Below are 23,130 nucleotides of genomic sequence, written 5' to 3'. Positions count from 1 at the left end.
TGAGTACTAGATGAAGTGGTTAGTTTTTGTTAAGGGTCACATGGTACAAAAATTGTCTTATGTTTAAGTCTTCCATTTATACTTATCTTGGTAAAATGCTAATATGTAGAAAAGAATATGAGTAACAGAATAGTTTCCCATCTTATTGCCACTGTAGGGTGATAGTTCCCCACTTCCCGCTCACTCCAGGCTATATTTGCTCATTCATTCAGAGTACGATGGCTCTTTTTCTTTTTGGAACCAGATACTCAAAGCTGAATTTGAGTGTGATATAAAGCTACTGTAATTATTCCATAATCACAGACTGAGGATGGAAAAAAAAAAGGGGGGGATCACTTCTAGCCTTTCCTCTCTTTCTTTTTTTTCCTTCTTTCTTCTTTTCCTTATTTCCTTCCTTTTTTCCTTTCCCTCCCTCCTTTTCTTTCTTCCTCTAATCTGCTTGCTGGGCTTTCTCCAACATGCTGATAAATAAGTTGGCATTATGACTGCCCCTACAGTGTCACGTAGGTGAGCTCCTGTTTATCATTTATGTTCTTAAGCTGGGCTTTAATCGTGACTCCTTCCTCTCAGCTGTCTGCCACAGCCTTTCACCAAATCCAGTGAATTCTGCTTCCTAGTTTCTCTGTACATGATCGTAGGCTACTCCTCATCGTCCCTCACCACACACAGCCTGCAACTGTCCGCTGCCTTGTTCTTTCCCCCTTCCAGTCCAGTGGTCAGGCTCTCTCCTCACCCTCCCGTAGCTCTTCAGTGACAACGTCAAGTGGATGTCTAAACTCTTGAACAGGCTTCTAGGTCTTTTCTTGAGCTGGCCTCCACTTCTGCAGCTCCCTTCCTCCCTCCCTTTTTAAAGATTTATTTATTTATTTTAGAGAGAGAGGGGTGGGGAAGGGCAGAGGGAGAGGGAGAGAATCCCAAGCAGACTCCGTGCTGAGCACAGGGCCTGATGTGGGGCTGTATCCAGGACCCTGAGATCATGACCTGAGCTGAAATCAGGAGTCAGACACTTAACCACCTCAGCCACCCAGGCACGCCTCTCTGGCTTCATTTCCTGACACTCCGCCCTGCCTCTGTCCCTGCCCTCTACCATCAGCAGCTGCAAGACCACCTTCACCATGTTTTAAGCTCTGCCAGTACTGAATATTTTCCAGTCCCTTTTATTCTCTGTCTCTGGCCTTTGCTCATGGCTTCCCCACTGCCTATTAAGCCTGTCCTGTTTTTCCTCTCTTTCTACTCTGCTGGGTTTGTCCATCCTTCTTTTAAACTTTCATATCCTTCAGGAAGCATTTTTTGGTCTAATGTCTTAGTAAACAGCCAATTTTAATACAATATAATAAAATCTTTGGCTGCAGACAAGATTCTGTAGGAGAGTTATTTAACTCACTCATGGCCTGAGTATCAGGAGGAAATAAGATCTGAGCTAAGAGATGAATAAAAGTTCTTTTAGTAGTTGCATAGTATCCATTATATAGATATACTGTGATTTATCCAAAGATTCCCTTTTTGATGAACAGTTACATGATTGAAAATTGTCTGATGTTAAAGGCAGTGGTATAGTGAACAGTCTTTTGTAAATCTCTATAGAACATATTATTGGAATTAGTAATTATATTAGTTGCTGGATCATAGACTATACTTTGTGTGTATAATTTTAAAAAGAGCACTGAATTATTTGGCTGTTCTCAAAGTTTTAACCATAAAGTTACCTTATGACTGAGCAATTCCATTTCTAGGTATCAATCCCAGAGAAGTGAAAAGATAGGTCTGTACAACAATTTGTACATGAATGGTTATACCAGCACTATCCATGATAGCTAAAAAGTGGAAACAACCTATCAAGTGATGATTGGCTAACCGAAATGTGGTATATTCGTATGTGAAATGTTATTCAGCAGTAAAGGGGAATGTGAAATTCTGATATGTACTGCAACGTGGATAAACCTGAAAAACGTGGTGCTAAGTGACAGAAGCCACGTATCATATGACTTCATATATATGAAGTGTCCAGAAGAAGCACATATAGGGAGCTAAGGAGTAGATTGGTGGTTTTCTAGGGCTGAGGATGGGAGAGGGGAGAGCACAGGGCACAGGACTGGGCGGGTGAATAGCGGGGATGGGGAATGACTGCAGGTGAATGTATATAGTTTCTTTGGAGGATGATGAAAATGTTTTCCAATTAGATTATAGTGATGGTTGCACAACTTTGTGTGTTACTAAAAACTGTTGAATTGTGGACTTTAAGTGATAAACTTTATGGTATAGAAGTTGTAGCTCAATAAAACTATTTTTTTTTTCAAGGAGATACTGCCAGATTGCCATTCTAAAAGAACATTGGTTAGTGTTCTTTGGTTGCAAGTGATAGAAACTGATTCTGGCCAAGTCAAGTAAGAAGGGGAATTTTTGAAAGAACACAAAGTAGGTAGCTCATAAAATTAAATAGGAGAAGTTGTCTTCTCTGCACCCACTTCTCCACAGCAGAAATTTTTGTTTTGCTGCCCGGGCAGTAGCCTGGCTGTGAGTGTTTTGTGCCTGAAAGTGGAGGAATTGGGTGGTCTGAATGCAGACATTGTTAATCTCTTCTTGTCAAGCCCGTGTCTCGCTCCTACTCCCTCTCTTTTCTCCTGCAATTCTCTGCAAGCCACAGGACAAACTGGCCTCGCACTTGCGAGTGCAGGACGCTGCAGCCGTTTCTGCAGTGATACGTCAGTCCTAGTTCCTCCATCTGTTTTCCCTATTCAGAAACTTGCAGAAATCTCTTGTCTGCCAATTCCACATATGTTGCTGTAGGTTTATATTTTTAAAAATTACTCATTTTCATGAGACCTCAGGAGGGGAGAATACTTGATTTTTTAAAAATAGAATTAGCTCTTGGTTTTATTTCAGTTCCCTTTCCCCCCTACTTTATTAGTTTCTCTGTTTATCTTTGTTAATTCCATTCTTCTAATTTTTTGGTTTCTGTAAAGTAGATATATGGCTCATTTTATCTTTCTTTCCTTCAAAAATCCCCTTGATATAAAAAATAAGAAAAAATTTGTATGAAGGCTAGACAACTTGTGTGTTATTTCCGTATGGACTAATTCACCATCATAAAACTACAAAACCTGGAACTGTTTCTCATAATTTACTAGGTTTCTCAGTCTTTAAAGAAACATTTTGTTGTGTTTGCCACATCTCAGAGTCACTTTTTAGATGTTACTGTTAATAATAATAGCAGCCACTATTTGAGTATTTTATTTGTTTATTTATTTGAGAGAGAGAATGAGAATGAGCGGGAGGGGCAGAGGGGAGCGAGAATCTCAAGCCAGCTCTGCACTGAGTGCGGACCCTGACGTGCGGCTCTATCCCAAGACCCTGGTATCATGACCTGAGCTGAAACCAAGAGTTGGATGCTTAACCAACTGAGCCACCCAGGTGCCCCTACTTTTTGAGTTTTTATGTGCGAGGCAATATGCTATATATGAAATATTCATGTTAAGTATTAACCTTTTTAACACCCTATGAGGCTTCTTATTGTTCCCATTTGACTGATGGAGAAACTGAGGCTTCGAGGTTAAGTAACTTGCTGATGTCACACAGCCATGAAGTGGTGGAGTTGGGATTCACATTCAGATCATGTGACTCCAGAACCGAGGCTCTTAAGCACTGCCTTCTGTGGCATCTACAGGGTATTTATGACTATTATGACTATTTTTTGTTAATATTTCATTTTGAAATAATTTCAAACTCATTCAATTATTGCAAGAATGAAACCAAGAAATCCCGTATACTCTTCACTCAGATTACCCAATTGTTAACATTTTACTGTGTCTGCCTCATAACCCTCCACAATGTGCTCATACCCAAATCAGTGTTTTTTTTCCGAACTTAGTTATTAAGGGTAAGTTGAAGGCATTACCCCCACCTAAATACTTCCATGAATATTTCCTAAAAACAAAGATACTCTCCTAAATAACCATCCATCAATTTTAGGAAATTAATCTTAATATGATAAAATCAGAAAACCATTCTGATTTTACTGGTTGTCTCAATAAAATTCTTAATAGCAAAAAACAAAAGCAGGGACTTTGCCCCTCCAGCACTCTTTTCTGGTCTGGGATTACATGTTGTATTCAGTGGTTTAGGCTCTTTTGGTCTCAAACCATTCTTTAGTTTTATCCTTGTCTCATTTTGTGTTTTCTGATTTTCCGTTATGAATAGATTTGGGTTTTGCATTTGGGAAGGGATATCACAGAAGTAAATGATGCCACGTTCTTCTTAGTGCGTTATGTCAGGGAGTGTATGATGTTCTGTTTCATTGCTGATGATGTTAACCTTCATTACTTTGTTAATATGGTCTGTGCTATGTTTCTCCACTGTGAAAGTTAAATATTTTGTACTTTTATTAATTAGTAATAAGTATTTTGAGAAGAGCTAATTTGAGACTCTGTATATATCCTATTCCTCATCCAAACTTCACCAGTGGGCTTGGTATCCATTCATTCTTTTCTGCATCAATTATCATTATCCCGGATTGAGCCAGAGGAAACCCTTCAGTCTGATTCCTGGGCCCTTTTGATGTGTCCATATTGTTCTTTGGATGCTTCCTTACTTCCTGTCACGGGATGTTCCAGGTTCATCTTGTATTTTCCTTACTCTAGTCATGGAATCAGCCTCTTCTCTAAGGAGCATTGTTTCCTTGTAGCAGAAAATGGTATTTAGAAATCAAGATTATGTCACCATATATACTCATTGCTACTCAAGTGGCATTGATTTTGGGCTCCCTCTGGACAGAGCTAGGAGCTTTATACATATATGTGTATATGCATACCTGTATGTAATGACTGTGTATGAAATGTATATATATTTTACACATACACATTTATATCTATATATGTTTAACTATATTTGTATAATTATATAAAACTGTAAGTTTATACTGATGCCTCAATTCTACCAATATCATGAGGAATGTGACTCCAGTTATCCCTAGTACAGTTACTTATTTGACCTGTATCCCTGTTGTAGCCAATTTCCCGACCCATAGACCTTCTTCTTGACCCTGGTTCCACCATGCATATGGCCACGTGGGCTGACTTGCTCCTGGTTCCCATGGCTACATTTTAAAGTAACATTTAACTACACTTTTTTTCTTCTTTTCTTTTATTGTCCAGGTCTTCCAAGATTTGCCAGCCAGCCAGAACCTTCTTCAGTTTATGCTGGGAACAGTGCAATTCTGAATTGTGAAGTTAATGTAGATTTGGTCCCGTTTGTGAGGTGGGAACAGAACAGACAGCCTCTTCTTCTGCATGATAGAGTTATTAAACTTCCAAGTGGAACACTGGTTATCAGCAACGCTACTGAAGGAGATGGGGGACTTTACCGCTGCATAGTTGAAAGTGGCGGGCCACCAAAGTATAGCGATGAAGCTGAATTGAAAGTTCTTCCAGGTATTCATTTATTACCAGGACTTGTGGTTTTATGTTTATTAATGAATAAAAATTGTTCTGTTAGAATTTCTTTTTTAATAAACACTGTTAAATATGTGGTGTGACAAATTAATGTCAGCGTAAGGAGTCTCAGTTTCTTATACGTAGAGAAAAGAAGAAAATGTGCCAGAAAGATTGACTCTTTAGTGAATACATGAGTAGAGATTTATGAAGTGATCAAGTATATTTAATATGTATGGCATTCTTCTTGGCCAAAGACACACTAGGTCTGTGTCTCTTGTCAAGCCTCTCTCTGCTCCTTCCCTGGACGGGATGCTTCACATAGATCTCTTGTCAGAGTCCGAGACTCATTCGGGCTAGTTCATGTAAGGGACGGGCAGCGTGGTGACTAATACGGCAGCTCTGGACACACTGGTAAGCAAGGTTCTTGGATCTTTATAGCGTGCCCCCATTTTAGGGTAAACTCAGCCCCTTCTTCGCTTTCTTTGTGGGTTCTCTCTCTCTCTCTCTGCCCCTGCTGGCTCTCCTTCTCTGTTTCGTGTGTCTTTTCTCAGCTGTGTAACTTCTGCTCACTCGTAACTTCCTCTTTCACGTTGCTTATCACAGTCCTGCTAGCCTCTTGCTGTCTCCTGGCCTTTCAGCTTCCGTTCCCACTGCTGGGTGCCTGAGTCCACATTTCTTCCTTCAGACCTGACTTTATGAATATAATGGGGCCATCTTTACATTGTTTGGGCACAGTTTTTCTATACAACTACTTCATAGGCTAATTTTAGTCTGTGGGTTGGCTTGCAAAGTGAGACCCGTGTTGTGAGCCTCGGTGCTTGACAGTGTTCCGCATGGGCTTTGAACTGATTTTTTTTTAATGCAGTTTCTTTCTTCGTCAGCATCATCCATGTCTTTGCCATTCCTGTCCCTGTGTATTTTCAGTTCGGCAGCCACCGTTATTTTTTAAAATGTATATTAGATTGTAAAATGAAATAAAACGTATATTACATCGTGTCACATCTTTGCTCAAAACCTAATGGTTTCTCGTCTTAGAGTGAAGGTTAAAGTCCTTGGCCTGTAAGGCTTTGTATAATCCTAAGGCCACCTTCCTCCCCATCTCATCTGGTACTCTCCTCTCCCTCACTCTGTGATTGTGGCCACCTCATGTTTCCTGAGCACCCCAGACATTCTTTTGCTTTGGGGTCTTTCTACTTGCCTTTTTGCTTTGCCTGGAATCCTCTTCCATCAGATACCCGCCTGACACCATCTTATTTTTCTGCTCACATATCACTTCATCGTTGAGCCTTCCTTGGCCACTAAATGTTTAAAACAACAATCTTCCATATCCACCCTGGTACTTTCCTCTTTCCCCCTTAATTTTACTTCAGAACATATCCACTGTCTGACATACAATGTCTTTTATTTCTTGTCCCTCTCCCTAAGTCGTATATAAGGTCAACAAGGGTAGGGAATTTTGTCTGCTGCCAAGAATGGTAACTGGCACATAGACGCCAGTAAATACTTGTTCAGATTTATTTGTTTCTATCAAAATACGATTACATTTAGCTAAATCCCAATGGGAAAAAAAAAGAGAACTATGTCTTCCAGCCTACTTCCTGACTTGCTTTTACATGGCAGAGGTCCTGTTTCTTCTCTGTTATCTGGGTACCATTGAAGCAAATCCTCAAAACCAGATCCAAGGAAACAAGATTTTCGGTGTCAGAGAATGAATCACCACTCAATATCTGAAACAAAAACAAAATACTGGATGTTTTCTTTACTGACATGAGGGAAAACCATAGTTGTTAAGCACAGTCTTCTTGAATAATGCACTGCCTATCTCATGTAGAATTTTGGGGCAGATGTTTTTTTTTTTTAAGATTTTATTTATTTATTCGACGGAGATAGAGACAGCCAGCGAGAGAGGGAACACAAGCAGGGGGAGTGGGAGAGGAAGAAGCAGGCTCACAGCGGAAGAGCCCGATGTGCGGCTTGATCCCATAACACCGGGATCACGCCCTGAGCCGAAAGCAGACGCTTAACCGCTGTGCCACCCAGGCGCCCCGGGAAGATGTTATTTTTGGTGTGTTGGTTAAGAGGCAAGAGTGGGTTGATGTCAGCCATAGAAGCATGTTTTATGGTTGGTTACAAAGGTGAGAGCGGGTTAATGTCAGCTATAGAGGCAAGTGATTCCACTGCTGAATGGCTAACTTTTAAAACCCTGAGGCTTTTAAACCCACTCATTGGCTGGCTTTCAAAGGCATGTTCCCTGAAGCAAGCTGTCAGTGATCTCTTAGACAGTGTTTACTTGTTACCATGGCTATAGCGCTGTCATTGATTAGTTACACAAGTTTAAAGCCAGCCCTGGTGGTGGTTACCGTGGCTGTAGAACATCTTTTCCTGAGAGTATGGGGACAAGAGTCCTATCTCTTTACCTGAGAATGGTCTTTTTCTCAAAACAGAACACCGGAAATACCACTTCATCAAGTAGAGAACCCTGTCTTCTACCCATTAGAGTGTGTCCTTTCAGATGTCCATAAGAGGGCAGCTATAAAGTGAACACTCACAGTGGTAGCCTAATAGTGGTACCATTATAAAAATCAAGGGATTGACAGGCTAAGTGAATAAGTTAGAGATGAAACTCAGAAAGATTTTCAGAAGTAACACACAGATGTAGGGATGTAAAGGGAACCTCTTATGATATCCCTCTGAATGGAGAGGATGCTGTTAAGAGTCCTGAGCTTGCTCAGTCTTTTCTCTCTTTGTGCCGCTCATGAAACATTTACTTTATTCAGTCTTTTAATGTGCAGGGGATTCTTGTCAAGTGTCCCTCAGTTGACCGGTATGCACCTTGAAGTTAGGAGCTATAACTTCTACATCGTTAAGGTCCCCAGAGAGCCTAGCACGATGCTTTACACGTTAAAGTGATTAAAGAAAAATGTTTGTGAATTTATTTTTTAAAGATTTATTTATTTATTTTGGCTGGGGGCAGAGGGAGAAGGAGAGGGAGAATCTCAAGCAGACTCCCTGCTGAGCACAGAGCCCAAAGCAGGGCTTGATCTCATGACCCTGAGATCATGACCTGAGCTGAAATCAAGAGTCAGACGCTTAATCGACTGAGCCACCAAGGCGCCCTGAAATGTTTGCTAATTTAAATGGACTTTTCTTGTGTCACTGTTACTTAAAATATTTTTGTTATGTAAAGCCACATAGGGCGCCTGTCTGGCTCTGCTGGTAAAGCATGCAGCTCTTGATCTTGGGGTCATGAGTTCAAGCCCCACATTGGGCATGGAGTCTACTCAAAATAAAATAATAAAGCCACACAGACTGAACAGGAATTTGCCACTCCTCATCATTAGTGTAGTAAAGTGCTTTCTTAATTATTGTCTTTTATTTTTTAATTTTTTAGATCCTGAGTTCACTTCAAACTTGGTATTTTTGAAACAACCTTCTTCCTTAGTCAGAGTCATTGGTCAGAGTGTGATGTTGCCATGTGTTGCTTCAGGACTTCCTACTCCAGCCATTAGATGGATGAAAAATGAGGAGGCACTTGACACAGAAAGGTAATGTCGTCTGCCTAAAAGCCTTTTTCAGCCTGAGCCTGAGACTTGGTCTCATCTAATTTGGGACTACTGCTTAATCATGAAAAAAATGGTTATCTACTTTATTTTTATTTAAGCACATTATAATGCTCATTTATCATTCTTGAAATAGTTTATATACTGTATATGATTAGGATGTTTAAAGGACAAATTGCTTTCAAAATATTAAGGGGTAATTATTCCATTTATTCTTTCTGAGCTGCAGTATACTTAGCTTAAGGCCTCAAGACCTCCTTCCCTAAGTTGTTGCAGGAGTTTCTGGTCTTGACTAGCCTGAGACTTCTCATTCCTTTTCATGTGCATTTTGTTGATAGTAGTTTTTTCCTTTATTCTAAAAATAAAATGTATTCCTCATCCTTCTGTTTTTGCCTTTTAAAATCATACCAGCTTTCTTGTATGATCATAAATTCTTCCTCTTCCACAAAAGCCTTTTCTCTTAACATCGGCCGTCCTGTCATCCCTCATGACTTATGTCATAGGTACTTGACATATATAATGGCTGCTTTGCTCTCTTGTTTTCTGATAAAGGAACTGAGGTAGTGGTGGTGGTATTTAGGTATATTTTGTTTCGAAAGCAAAGTTATTTTGCGTGTTGTAGAATGTTTAGTATCATCCTTGGCCTCTATCCACTACATGCCAGTAGCACTCCCAAGTTGTGACAATCAAAAATGTTTCTGGATGTTACCAGATGTCCCTTTTGTCCCCAGCTGAGGACCACTGTGGCAGAGCACTGCTGTCCAGTAGAAGTATGATGCAAGCCATGTATGTAATTTAAAAATTTTGGTAGCTAGATAAAAAAAAAAAAGCCAACACTAAGATGTAACACACATTACTAAATACAATAATAATAATTTATATGATGCATCAGTTAAAGTGAAACGTCGTTCTTCCAAAACAGTGAAGTTGTGGTTAGTGTTGTTTCAGCTTTTACATTTAAATAAAAATTAAATAAAATTCAGAGTTCAGTTCTTCAGTTATTCCAGCCACATTTCAAGTGTCAGAGGCCACGTGTGGCTAGTGGCTATTGATTTGGACTGGGCAGGTCTGAAGATTCCCAACTGAGTATCCAAAGTAAGCGGACAGTCTTAATTTGTGTACTTAAGTAACCAAGACCCGGGAAAGGGTAACTCTCTAGTTAGCTTGGTGATCAACCTTCAGTGATAGGTGGAAGTGATAGAATGCACTAAAGTGTTTCATTGGCAAAACTGATGGCATCATCTCCAATATCACCTCTTTCTTTCTTTCTTTTTTTTTTTTTAATGATTTTTTATTATACTATGTTAGTCACCACACAGTACATCCCCGGTTTCCGATGTAAAGTTCGATGATTCATTAGTTGCGTATAACACCCATTGCACCATGCAGTACGTGCCCTCCTTACTACCCATCACCGGTCTATCCCATTCCCCCAACACCCTCCCCTCTGAGGCCCTCAGTTTGTTTCTCATAGTCCATAGTCTCTCATGTTTCATTCCCCCTTCTGATTACCCCCCCTTTCTTTATCCCTTTCTTCCCCTACCAATCATCCTATTTCTTATGTTCCGTAGATGAGAGAAATCATATGATATTTGTCTTTCTCTGACCTCTTTCTTTCTCAGCACCCATCCAGTCCCAGCTACTTCTTTTTTTTTTCCTTTTTATTTTTTTATTTTTTTTAATGATTTTTTATTATATTATGTTAGTCACCATACAGTACATCCCTGGTTTCCAGTGTAAAGTTCAATGATTCATTAGTTGCGTATAACACCCATTGCACCATGCAGTACGTGCCCTCCTTACTACCCATCACCGGTCTATCCCATTCCCCCACCCCCCTCCCCTCTGAGGCCCTCAGTTTGTTTCTCATAGTCCATAGTCTCTCATGTTTCATTCCCCCTTCTGATTTCCCCCCCTTTCTTTATCCCTTTCTTCCCCTACCGATCATCCTATTTCTTATGTTCCATAGATGAGAGAAATCATATGATATTTGTCTTTCTCTGACCTCTTTCTTTCTCAGCACCCATCCAGTCCCAACTACTTCTGTCTGTATTTTACTTCCTTTCTTCCCACTCCCTTTCCCCAGCTAAATATTATGCAAAGGATTTATAAGGCTTCAAGGGAATATTTAAAACTTATGCTAACTGAGACATAGAGAACGTTTAAAAAGTGGATAAAATGAAGCTCTCTTTGAGTAAAAATTTAAATTGGCTACGTGTTAGAACAAAATCTTTATCAGGAGTAGGAAAGCTGGGGCGCCTGGGTGGCTCAGTTGGGTATGCATCCAGCTCTTGATTTCAGCTCAGGTCATGATCTCAGGGTGGTGAGATCCATCCCCACATTGAGCTCCACACTCAGTGGGGAGTCTGTTTGGGATTTTCTCTCTTTCTCTCTCCCTCTGCCTCTTCTCCTGCTTGTGCTCTCTCTCTCTCTCTCTGTGTCTCTCAAATAAATAGATCTTAATTACTTTTTAATTAAATTTTATTTATTTGAGAGAGCACGAGTGGGGAGAGGAGCAGAAGGTGAGGGAGAGGAACAGGCAGACTCTGCATTGAGTGCAGACCCTGACATGGCTCAGTCCTAGGACTCTGAGCTCATGACCTGAGCCTAAACCAAGAGTAGGCCGCTTAACCACCTGAACCACCCAGGTGCCCCAGAAATAAATAAATCTTAAAAAAAAAAAAAAAAAAGGAATAAGAAAGCTGAAATAGGTTCTTTTTAAAGTTTTTATATTTTATCATCATAGAAGGATGTTCTGAATATATATAATGATAAAGGAGTTTGATTTCTTATGTAAGAAAAGTGAGGATTACTGTGATTCTTGTTTGCTTATTCAGTAATTATTCAACAAATGTTTATTGAATGCCAATTACGTTAAGCATATTGTAGGTACTGGGAACAGACTAGTGAACCAAACAGAGTTTTGCTGTTATGATTAGAGTTTTGCTGATATCCTAGTGGGGAATAATCAGACAGTAATCACTTAAACATATAAAAGTTCAGTTTATGATAAGTGCTATGAAGAAAATTAAGACAAAAGTATGCCAGGGATGCCAAGAGAGGTAGCGGTAGGATTGCTATCCTCTATAGAGGTAGGATTGGCTATTCCTTCAGTAAAGTGATTCTCATACTGGAATCTAGATGTGGGTTGGGGTACATAAGTCATGGTAGAAATGTTACATATCTTCCTTTTATGTTGCATAAAATTGTTACATTCAATTTTATTCAAAGATATTTCTTAATGGAAATGTTTTTTAATGAAATCAAATGTGGATATATCATGGCTAGTAATATTCCTCTGAATTTGAAGGACAATTCAGAAGACTTAAGACTGAGTAGACTGTTTTCTACTTGAGTTCTCTAGGCTTCTGAATACTTGGGTTACATGGTAGAAAAGTCTGAGAAGCATTGCTTTGGTATAGCACTGTCTCAGGAAGCTTCACAAGCATACAGGAGGAGAACAGTGTTGATGGCGTTCACATCGGTATTTCCAAAACCTAGCATAGCGTGTGGCACATAATGGGGTAGGGAGAGTGGTAACCAATATTTTTTGGTCTGAACGTAGTAAAGGAGAATCAGAGGGCTTCGGGTTATATATAGGTAATTGCTCAAAATGTGTCTGTTTCTACCAGTGCCTTATGAGATATGCAGATGGGCCTTAGCTAATAAATTATTTAAACCCCAAATTTGAAAGAAATTTTGAAATTGGAAGAAACAAATGGCTAGAAATCTAGATAGTGCTATTCTGGCTCTGGTAAAAATCTTAAATTGTTAGACATCCTTCTCTATTACTAATCCTAAGGCCTGTTTGAAAATGAACATTTTAAAACATTACCTGGGAGGAGCTAAGATGGCTGAGTAGTAGGAGGACCCTAGGCTTGCCTCTTCCCTTGAACACAGCTAGATAAATATCAAATCACTCTGAATACCCAAGAAATTGATCTGAGGACTGATGGAACAAACTGCAACTAGAGGGAAAGAGGCCACAATGTAGAAGGTGGGAGGTTTGGAGATGTGATTTGGGGGAGAAGCAGATCACAGGTGCTGCAGAGGTGAGGGAGCCCTGATCACGGAGAGAGGTGAGAGAGGGAGAAAGAGGAGTGCACAGGGGATCGCACAAGGAAAATACTTCCCCAAAGTGGGAAAACTAGAGGGGCTGATTTCTGTGAGATTTTACAACCAGCGAGGCTCAAAGATTGGAGTTTTAGAGGTCCATGGCATGGGTAGTTTGGAGCCCTGAGGGTACTGCAGTGCTCCTGTGGAGAAGGAGGGCAGATAAGCCAGGGGTAGGTGGTGCAATCTGAGGATCCTCTGGAGTGCACGGGGAGAGACGATTCCCCCTTCTTGGAGTGCATCTGGGAGAGATGGCACTGCCTCTGTGGGGACAGAAGAGCCAGCAGGTACCATTACCTCCCCTGCCCCTCAGCATAGGTGCAGAGCTACGTGCAGAAGGTGGCTAACTTGGATACTGGCTCTTTGCTATACTTCACTCCAAATACCACACCTCTGTGCTTTTGTGCAACTGCCCTTCTGGGACAAACCTGAATCAGTCCCAGTGCAGTGAGACCTTCCCCCAGAGGACCAGTGGGGGGGCCACACCAGGTCCCAAAAGTTTGGAGTTTTAAAACTCAGCCGGCCTGCCTGGGATAGAACACGGGTGTGCTGAGCTGCCAGGCAGGCAGAAGGCCTGGACGCAGACGGGGTGAAGGCAGTGAGCTGAGGGCCACCTGGGACACATGAGGGGAGATTGTTCACTCTTCTGGTAGGGCTCCCCAGACAGCAGTGGGCATGAACTGCCCTCTCTGGGCACAAGGGAGGGGGTTGGTGCCACTTCTCTCCCCTACACCTCAGCATAAACTAACTTCAGTAAGTAGCACAGTGCCAGCAGTGGCAGCCTAATCCAAGCAGCCTACACCAAGTCCCACCCCACTGCACCCTGCAGGTGCTGCTTTTTGCAGGCAAGTGTGCCTGAGAACCAGAGCGGCAGGCCCCTCCCCCAGAAGACCAGCACAAACCCCCCTGCATGTACCCAGTCTACTGACCATAGAGCTCTGCAAAGCTTCAGCTCTAGTGGAAATAGCATTAGGTCTCTCTTGACAAGCAAACAGACCAGAGCACACCTAGTTAAAAACCACCACACTTTGGCCAAGGTCCAAATACTCCCCGCTGCAGGCAAGGAGAAACTCTGTGGAGGACTGACCTGAGGGAAAGAGCAGCCAAAACATAGCAGCAGAGTGTACACAGCATACTCCAGAGACATTTCATGAATCGCCAGCCCCTTGACAGTGTACAACCTCTTCTTTATAAAGCAATTACTCTTAGGAGCAAGAAACAGAACATTCTCGCTTTCCTAACACACAGAAGACAGGCACCTACCATAATGCCAAGATGGAAGAATTCATCCCAAAAGAAAGAACAAGAAAAGGGGATCTAATCAAAACAGATATAAATAATATGCCTGATCCAGAATTTAAAGGGACAATCCTAAGGATATTAGCTGGGCTTGAGAAGAGCATAGAAGACACCAAGGAGTCCCTTACCACAGAGATAAAAGACTTAAAAACTAGTCAGGCCGAAATAAAAAATCCTATAATCAAGTTGCAAAGCAAACTGGATGTAATGATCACAAGGCTGGAAGAAGGAGAGGAGTGAATAAGTGATACAGAAGATAAAATTATGGAAAATAATGAAGCTTAAAAGAAGAGGGAAAGAAAAATATTGGACAACGAATGTAGACTTTGGGAATGTAGTGACTCCATAAAGTGCAATAATATTCGTTGTCATAGGAGTCCCAGAAGAAGAAGAGAGGGGAAAAGGTGTAGAGGCTTTACTTGGGGGAAATTATAGCTGAAAACTTATCTAACATGGGGAAGAAAAGAGACATTCAAATCCAGGAGGCACAGAGAACTCCCATCAAAATCAACAAAAACAGGCCTATATCAAGATGTATTGTAGTTAAATTTGCAAAATATAGAGATGAAAAATCCTAAGAGCAGCAAGACAAAAGAAGTCCCTAACTTACAAGGGAAAACAAATAAGGTTAAGAACAGATCTAGCCACAGAAACTTGGCAGGCCAGAAGAGAGTGGCATGCTGAATGGGAAAAATATGCAGATAGGAATACTCTATCCAGCAAGGCTGTCATTCAGAATAGGAGAGATAAAGAGTTTCCCAGACAAACAAAAACTGAGGGAGTTCATGACCACTAAGCCATCCCTGCAAGAAATACTAAAGAGGACTCTTTGAGTGGGAAAGAAAGACTGAAACCTTCAACGACTAGAAAAAAAACACAGAAAATCTCCAGAAATGACAGAACAAGTAATAAAATGGCACTAAATTCATATCTATCAATAATCACTCTGAATGTAGATGGACTAAATGCACCAACCAAAAGACATAGGCTATCAGAATGGGTAAAAGACAAACAAACAAACAAAAAACCAAGACGCATCTATATGCTGCCTGCAAGAGACTTATTTTAGATCTAAAGATACCTGCACATTGAAAGTGAGGGGATAGAGAACCATTTATCATGCTAATGGACATCAAAAGAAAGCCAGAGTAGCAGTACTTATATTAGACAAACTAGATTTTAAATTGAAGGCTGTAACAAGAGATAAAGAAGGACATTATATCATAATAAAAGGATCTATCCAGCAAGAAGACCTAACAATTATAAATATTTATGCTCCCAATTTGGGAGCATCCAAATATGAATAACAAACATAAAGGAATTCATTGATAATAATACAATAATAGTGGAGGACTTTAACACCACACTTACATCAACAGACAGATCATCTAGGCAAAATCAACAAGGAAACAATGGCTTTGAATGACACACTGGACCAGATGGACTTAACAGATATGGTAAGAACATTTCATCCTAAAGCAGCAGAATACACATTCTTATCAAGTGCACATGGGACATTCTCCAGAATAGATCAGTACGAGGTCACAGATCAGACCTCAACAAGTACAAAATGATTGAGATCATACCATGCATATTTTCTCACCATAATGCTATGAAACTTGAAGTCAACCACAAGAAAATATTTGGAAAGACCACAAATACATGGAGGTTAAAGAACATCCTACTAAAAAATGAATGGATCAATCAGGAAATTAAAGAAGAGATAAAAAATACATGGAAACAAATGATTATGAAAACACAATGGTCCAGAACTTTTGGGATACAGCAAAAACAGTCATAACAGGGAAGTAAGTAGCAATACAGGCCTATGTCAAGAAGCAAGAAAAATCTCATTATACGCAACCTAACCTCACACCTAAAGGAGCTAGAAAAAGAAGAATCAATGAAGCCTAAAGCCAGCAGAAGAAGGGAAATAATAAAGATTGGAGCAAAAGTAAATGATACAGAAACACACAACAGCAGAACAGATGAATGAACTCAGGAACTGGTTCTTTGAAAGAATTAATAAAAGTGACAAACCCCTAGCCAGACTTATCAAAAGAAAAGAGAAAAGACCCAAGTAAATAAAATTACAAATGAAAGTGGAGAGATCACAACCAACACCACGGAAGTACGAACAATTATAGGAGAATATTATGAAAAATTATATGCCAACAGATTGGGCAATCTGGAGGAAATGGTAAATTCCTAGAAACATATAAACTACCAAAACTGAAACAGGAAGAAATAGAAAACTTAAACAGATTGATAACCAGCAAAGAAATTGAATCAGTAATAAAAAATATCTCAAAAACAAAAGTCCAGGGCCAGATGGCTTCCCAGGGGGATTCTACCAAACATTTAAGAAGAATTAATACCTGTTCTTCTCAAACTGTTCCAAAAAATAGAAGTGGAAGGAAAACTTCCAAACTCATTCTATAAGGCCAGCATCACCTTGATTCCCAAACCAAAGACCTCACTAAAAAAGAGAATTATAGGCCAGTATCCCTAATGAACATGGATGCAAAAATTCTCAAAGAGAAGACTCCAACAAAAAATTCCTAGAATTGGGGCACCTGGGTGGCACAGCGGTTAAGCGTCTGCCTTCGGCTCAGGGCGTGATCCCGGCGTTATGGGATCGAGCCCCACATCAGGCTCCTCCGCTATGAGCCTGCTTCTTCCTCTCCCACTCCCCCTGCTTGTGTTCCCTCTCTCGCTGGCTGTCTCTATCTCTGTCGAATAAATAAATAAAATCTTAAAAAAAAATTGCTAGAACTGATACATGAATGCAGTAAAGTCACAGGATACAAAATCAACGTACAGAAATCTATTGCATTTCTATACACACTATAATGAAGTTGCAGAAAGCAATCAGTGAATTGATCCCACTTATAAATAATTGCACCGAAACCCATAAGATACGTGGGAATAAACCTAACCAAAGAGATAAAAGATCTATACTCTGAAAACTATAGAACACTTACAAAAGAAATTGAAGAGGACACAAAGAAGCGGAAAAACATTGCATGCCCATGGACTGGAAGAACAAATATTATTGAAATGTCCATACTACCCAAAGAAATCTACACATTTAATGTAGTCCCTATCAAAATACCAACAGCATTTTTCACAGAGCTAGAACAATCAATCCTAAAATTTGTATGGAACCATAAAAGACCCCAAAAAGCCAAAACAACCCTAAAAAAGAAAAGCAAATCTGGAGGCATCATAATTCTGAGTATCAAGCTATATTACAAAGCTGTAGTCATCAAGATATTATGGTACTGGCACAAAAACAGACACATAGATCAGCGGAACAGAATAGAAAACCCAGAAATGAACCCACAACTACATGGTCAACTAATCTCGACAATGCAGGAAAGAATATCCAGTGGGAAAAAGACCGTCTCTTCAACTAATGGTGTTGGGAAAACTGGACAGCAACATGCAAAAGAATGAAACTGGACCACTTTCTTATACCATACACAAAAATAAATTCAAAATGGATGAAAGACCTAAATGTGAGATAGGAAACCATCAAAATCCTAAAGGAGAACACAGGCAGCAACCTCTTTGACCTTGACGGTAGCAACTTCTTACTGGATATGTCTCCAGAGGAAAGGGAAGCAAAGGCAAAAATGAACTGTTGGGACTTCATCAGCATTAAGTGGGGCCCATGGTGTGTTGAGCACTGGGTGTTATACATAATTGATAAATTATTGAACACTACATCTGCAACTAATGATGTACTGTATGTTGGCTAATTGAATTTAAATAAAAAAAATTTTTTTGAAAGATGAAAAGCTTCCTCACAGTGGAGGAAACAATCAACAAAACTAGAAGGCAAGCTTCAGAATGGGAGAAGATATTTGCAAATGACATATCTGATAAAGGGTTAGTATTTAAAATCTATAAAGAACTCATCAAACTCAACACCCAAAAAACAATCCAGTTAAGAAATGGGCAGAAGACATGAGTAGACATTTTTCCAAAGAAGGCATCGAGATGGCCAACAGACACATGAAAAGATGCTCAACATCACCCATCATCAGGAAATACAAATCAAAACCACAATGAGATATCACCTCACAACTATCAAAATGGCAAAATTAACAACACAGGAAACAACAGGTGTTGGCGAGGATGTGGAGAAATGGGAATGAACCCTCTTAAGCTGTTTGTGGGAATGCAAACTGGTGCAGGAAAACAATTTGGAGGTTCCTCAAAAAGTTAAAAATAGGACTACTCTATGATCCAGCAATTGCATTACGAGGTATTTACCCAAAGGATACAAAAATACTGATTCTAAGGGGCACGTGCACCCTGATGTTTATAGCAGCACTATCAACCATAGCGAAATTATGGGAAGAACCCAAATGTCCATCAACTGAGGAATAAAGAAGATGTGGTGTATATATATCTCTCTCTATATATATATATGTATATATACAGTGGAGTATCACTCAGGCATAAAAAAGAATGAAATCTTGCCATTTGCAATGATATGGTTGAAGCTAGAGAGTATCATACTAAGTGAAAAAAGTCGGAGAGAGGAAAATACTGTATGATTTCATTCATATGTCTAATTAAAGAACAAAACAGATGAACATGGGGGAAGAAAAAGAGAGAGGGAAGCAAACCATAAAACAGTGTCTTAACTATAGAGAACAAATGGAGGGTTGCTGGAGGGAAGGTGGGTGGGGGATGGGCAAGATGGGTGATGGGGGTTAAGGAGGACACTTGTTGTGATGAGCACCAGGTGTTGTATGTAAGTGATGAATCACTAAATTCTACTCCCGAAAGTACTATTACACTATATGGAATTGAAAGAAAAATTTGAAACAAAATAAATAAATGAATAAATTTTTTGTGACCATTAAAATAAATAAATAAAACATTACCATGACTTTTGTAACTGTCTTAAGATTGTCTTAAGAATTATGTAATCTTTCCATCAAATTTGTTCAGATCCAAACCAGACATAGCTATTGAAGGAGGGGTAGTGGAGATGTATCCCATTCATTGCGTAGTTTCATTTTAAAGAGAGAGAATCCAGAAAATACAAATGCTAAAGTGCAGAGCAACTGACTGCACAATGTAATTTAGTAACCATGTGATGTTTTGTTTTGGCACAATGATAGATCAGAACCCAGCTGCAAAGGAAAGGTTATAGTTATAAAAATGCTTAATGTATTATAATTGACAATAGTAGAAAAATTAGATTATTTAAAAAACAAGTGAAGGAGTAACATTTCTGGGAAGATGGAATAAATGTGTTTTTCCCTATTCTTCCCACTACTAAAAACCCCAGACATTGTATGTAAAACAAACTTAAGACTCTGGGGGCGCCTGGCTGGCTCAGTTGGTTAAGCATCCGACTCTTGATCTCAGCTCAGGTCTTGATCTCAGGGTTGTGAGTTCAAGCCCTGCATTGGCCTCCATGCTAGACATGGAGCCTACTTTTAAATAAATAAGTAAAGAAAGAAAGAATGAAAGGAAGGGAAGGAGGGGAAAGATGGGAAGGAAGAAAGGAAGGAAGGAAGGAAGGAAGGAAGGAAGGAAGGAAGGAAGGAAAGAAGGAAGGAAGGAAGGAAGGAAGGAAGGAAAAAAGGACTCTGAAAAGTGGAGAGAGGAAGACTGACTGACTAGAGACGTTGGGACCCAAGGAACAACATGATGGTGAGTTCCTTGGCTTTTGTTTTTGCCTCATATATCCCAACTTGAGCTGAAAACTGGCAACCTGAAAATGCCAACAGGCACATTCAAAAAAGGTCTTAACAAACGTGCTCTCTCTGGCCACAGGAAAGGGAAAGCATATAAGACAAAAAGTGTAAGACTATAATCACTCCTACTTTAACCAAACACTACGGAAGAAACTGTGGCCCCACCTTTATCCATGTGAGCAAAAGCCAAGTGGGAAGGCTAGACTGCCACCCTCACCAGGTTGTAATGAGATCCTGCAACCTGTATGGTATCAAAGGCTAAATAGGGAGCCAAAACTTCATCTCAGCCAGGCAGTATCAAGGCAGTATCAAAGCTCTCTCTTTTGCTCGTTAGTAGAAACCACATGGACAGCATGGACTTTTATCCCATCTGGCAGTGAGGCATTTCTTCTCTTCCCTATGGGAGTGCTATTAAAAGAGGCCTTGTAGAGAGAACTTTCATCATCATGTAGTATTGAGGCCCCCCTCTATGGTGTCAGTGGACACCATGTGGGGAATGGTAATGAGGTATTCCTGCTGCACCAGCCAGAGGGCAGTTGAATCAGTGAAGGTCTAGTGAGGAATCAGAACTCTCAACCCTGTTAAAGAATAACGAGGAATCCCCATCTCACCTTGGGTGTTGAAATGAAGACTGAGTAGGGAACTGGACTTCTACCTCCATCTGACAGTAATGAAGTGGTACCTACCTCCCCCTTCCTCTAGAGCAGTGTCAGAAGAAACCAGCTAAAATGAAAGGTTTAGTGAGATCCAGTCTCATAACATACCCCAAATGTGAGATTTTAATTTAAAATCACTCATCATACCAAGAGACAGGAAGATCTCAAATGAGAAAAATCAATAGATGCCAACACTGAGATGGCAGGTTTTAGAATTATGTAATATATTTTAGGGGCGCCTGGGTGGCACAGCGGTTAAGCGTCTGCCTTCGGCTCAGGGCGTGATTCCGGCGTTCTGGGATCGAGCCCCACATCAGGCTACTCTGCTATGAGCCTGCTTCTTCCTCTCCCACTCCCCCTGCTTGTGTTCCCTCTCTCGCTGGCTGTCTCTATCTGTGTTAAATAAATAAATAAATAAAATCTTTTTAAAAAAATAGAATTATGTAATATATTTTAAAGCAGTCACCATAAAAATGCTTCAACAATTACAAACACACTTGAAACAAATGAAGAAAATAGAATATCTCAGCAAAAACATAGGGAAGTCTCCTCAAATAGATTTAAAGAACCAAGTAGAAAATTTTGAACTTAGACAATAAAAAAAAAAAATCAGTAGATAGGCTTAGCAGTAGATCGGATTGGACAGAGGAAAGAATCAGTGAACTAGAAAAAAAGAAGACACAATGGTCAGTATTAGGACTGAAACAGGAGACGCTACTACAGGTCCTGCAGGCATCAAAAGGATAATAAGGGCACACTATAAGCAACTATACACATGTAAATACGTGTGGAAATTTGATAGCTTATACAAAATAAACCACTTGTTCCAAAACACAACCTACCACATCTAACCCAGTATGAAGTAGATAATTTGAATAGGTCTCTGTTAAGGAGATTGATTCTGTAATTTTAAAACTCCCAAAAAAAGTCTCCAGGCCCAGATGGTTTCACTGGAGAGTTCTCATGTTTAAAGAAGAATTAACACCAGTTTTACATATTCTCTCCAGAAAATAGAAGAGAAGGAATTCTGATACCAAAATCAGACAAAGGTAGTGTAAAAAAGAAAACTACAGGCCCAACAGGCCAATATCCTTCATGAATACAAACATAAAAATTCTTAACAAAAGGGTGCTTGGGTGGCTCAGTTGGTTAAGCGTTTGCCTTCATCTCAGGTCATGATCCCAGGGTCTTGGGATTGAGCCCCATGTCTGGCTCCCTGCTCAGCAGAGAGCCTGCTTCTCCTTCTCCCTCTGCTGCTCCCCCCTGCTTGTGCTCTCTCTCTCTCTCTGTCAAATAAATAAATAAAATCTTTAAAAAAAATTCTTAACAAAATACTAGCAGATAGAATTTAGGGGTGTGTGTGTATTCACGTGTGTGTGTGTATAATACATATGTATGTATATTTATATACCATAACCAAGTAGGTTTTATTCCAGGGATGACTGACTCAGTATTCCAAAATTAATATAATCGACCTTATTAACAAACTGAAGTAAAACCTACATGATCAAATTGATAGAGAAAAAGCATTTGACGCAATTCAACACCCTTTCACTACTTTAAAAGACCTTCAGAAAAATAACTTAAGAACATATACAGAAAACTTACAAGCTACCATTGTATTTAATGGTGAAAGATAATACTTTCCTCTTAAGATCGTTAACTAGATGAGGAAATTCACTGTCAGTGCTAGAAGTTCTAGCCAGTTCCGTAAGGCAAGAAAAAAAAAAACCACACAGATCTAAAAGGAAGAAATAGTCTCTATGTGCAAATGATATGTTTGGCTACAGAGAAAATCCCAAGGAATCCACAAAAAAACCTCTTAAAACTAAGAAATAAGTACAGCAAGATCACATGATATAAGATAAACATAAAATTCAATTGTATTTCCTCAACATCACTTATCATTAGGAAATTGCAAATCAAAACTGCAGTGAGTCAGAATGGCTTAAATCAAAAACGCAAGAAACAGCAAGTGTTGGTATGGATATGGAGAAATAGGAACCGTAGTGCAGTGTTGGTGGGAATGCAAACTGGTGCAACCACTGTGAAAAACAGTACGGAGATACCTCAGAAAATTAAAAATAGAACTATCCTGTGATCCAGTAATCACACTACTGGGTATTTAACCAGAGAATGGGAAAACACTGATTCAAAAGGATTCATGCGCCCATATGTTTATAGCAGCATTATTTAAAATACCCAAGATATGGAAGCAGCCCAAGTGTCCCTCAATAGATGAATGGATAAAGAAGATATGGTTACGCATATACAATGGAATATTATTCAGTTATAGAAAGAATGAAATCTTGCCATTTGCAGTGACATCAATGGACTTAGTATAATGCTA

The 23,130-nt window shown here is 39.8% G+C and overlaps 1 protein-coding gene across 7 annotated transcripts in view; it reads left to right on the top strand.

Annotated features, from left to right (window-relative positions):
- Positions 1-23,130, top strand: part of NEO1 (neogenin 1) — a 237,694-nt gene that overhangs the window by 59,004 nt on the left and 155,560 nt on the right. For all 7 annotated transcript variants that reach the window (XM_045795253.2, XM_045795258.2, XM_045795257.2 and 4 more), the window contains 2 exons: positions 5,151-5,426; positions 8,821-8,974. In XM_045795253.2, coding sequence (XP_045651209.2) covers positions 5,151-5,426; positions 8,821-8,974 — 430 coding nt within the window. The remainder of the gene's footprint in view (positions 1-5,150; positions 5,427-8,820; positions 8,975-23,130) is intronic.

This window comes from Ursus americanus, chromosome 28 (assembly GCF_024610735.1).
Source record: "Ursus americanus isolate L20-20 chromosome 28, mUrsAme1.1.p, whole genome shotgun sequence".
Classification (NCBI taxonomy): Eukaryota; Metazoa; Chordata; class Mammalia; order Carnivora; family Ursidae; genus Ursus; species Ursus americanus.
The sequence above is the reverse complement of the archived record's forward strand: the minus strand, read 5'-3'. Positions and strand labels throughout refer to the sequence as shown.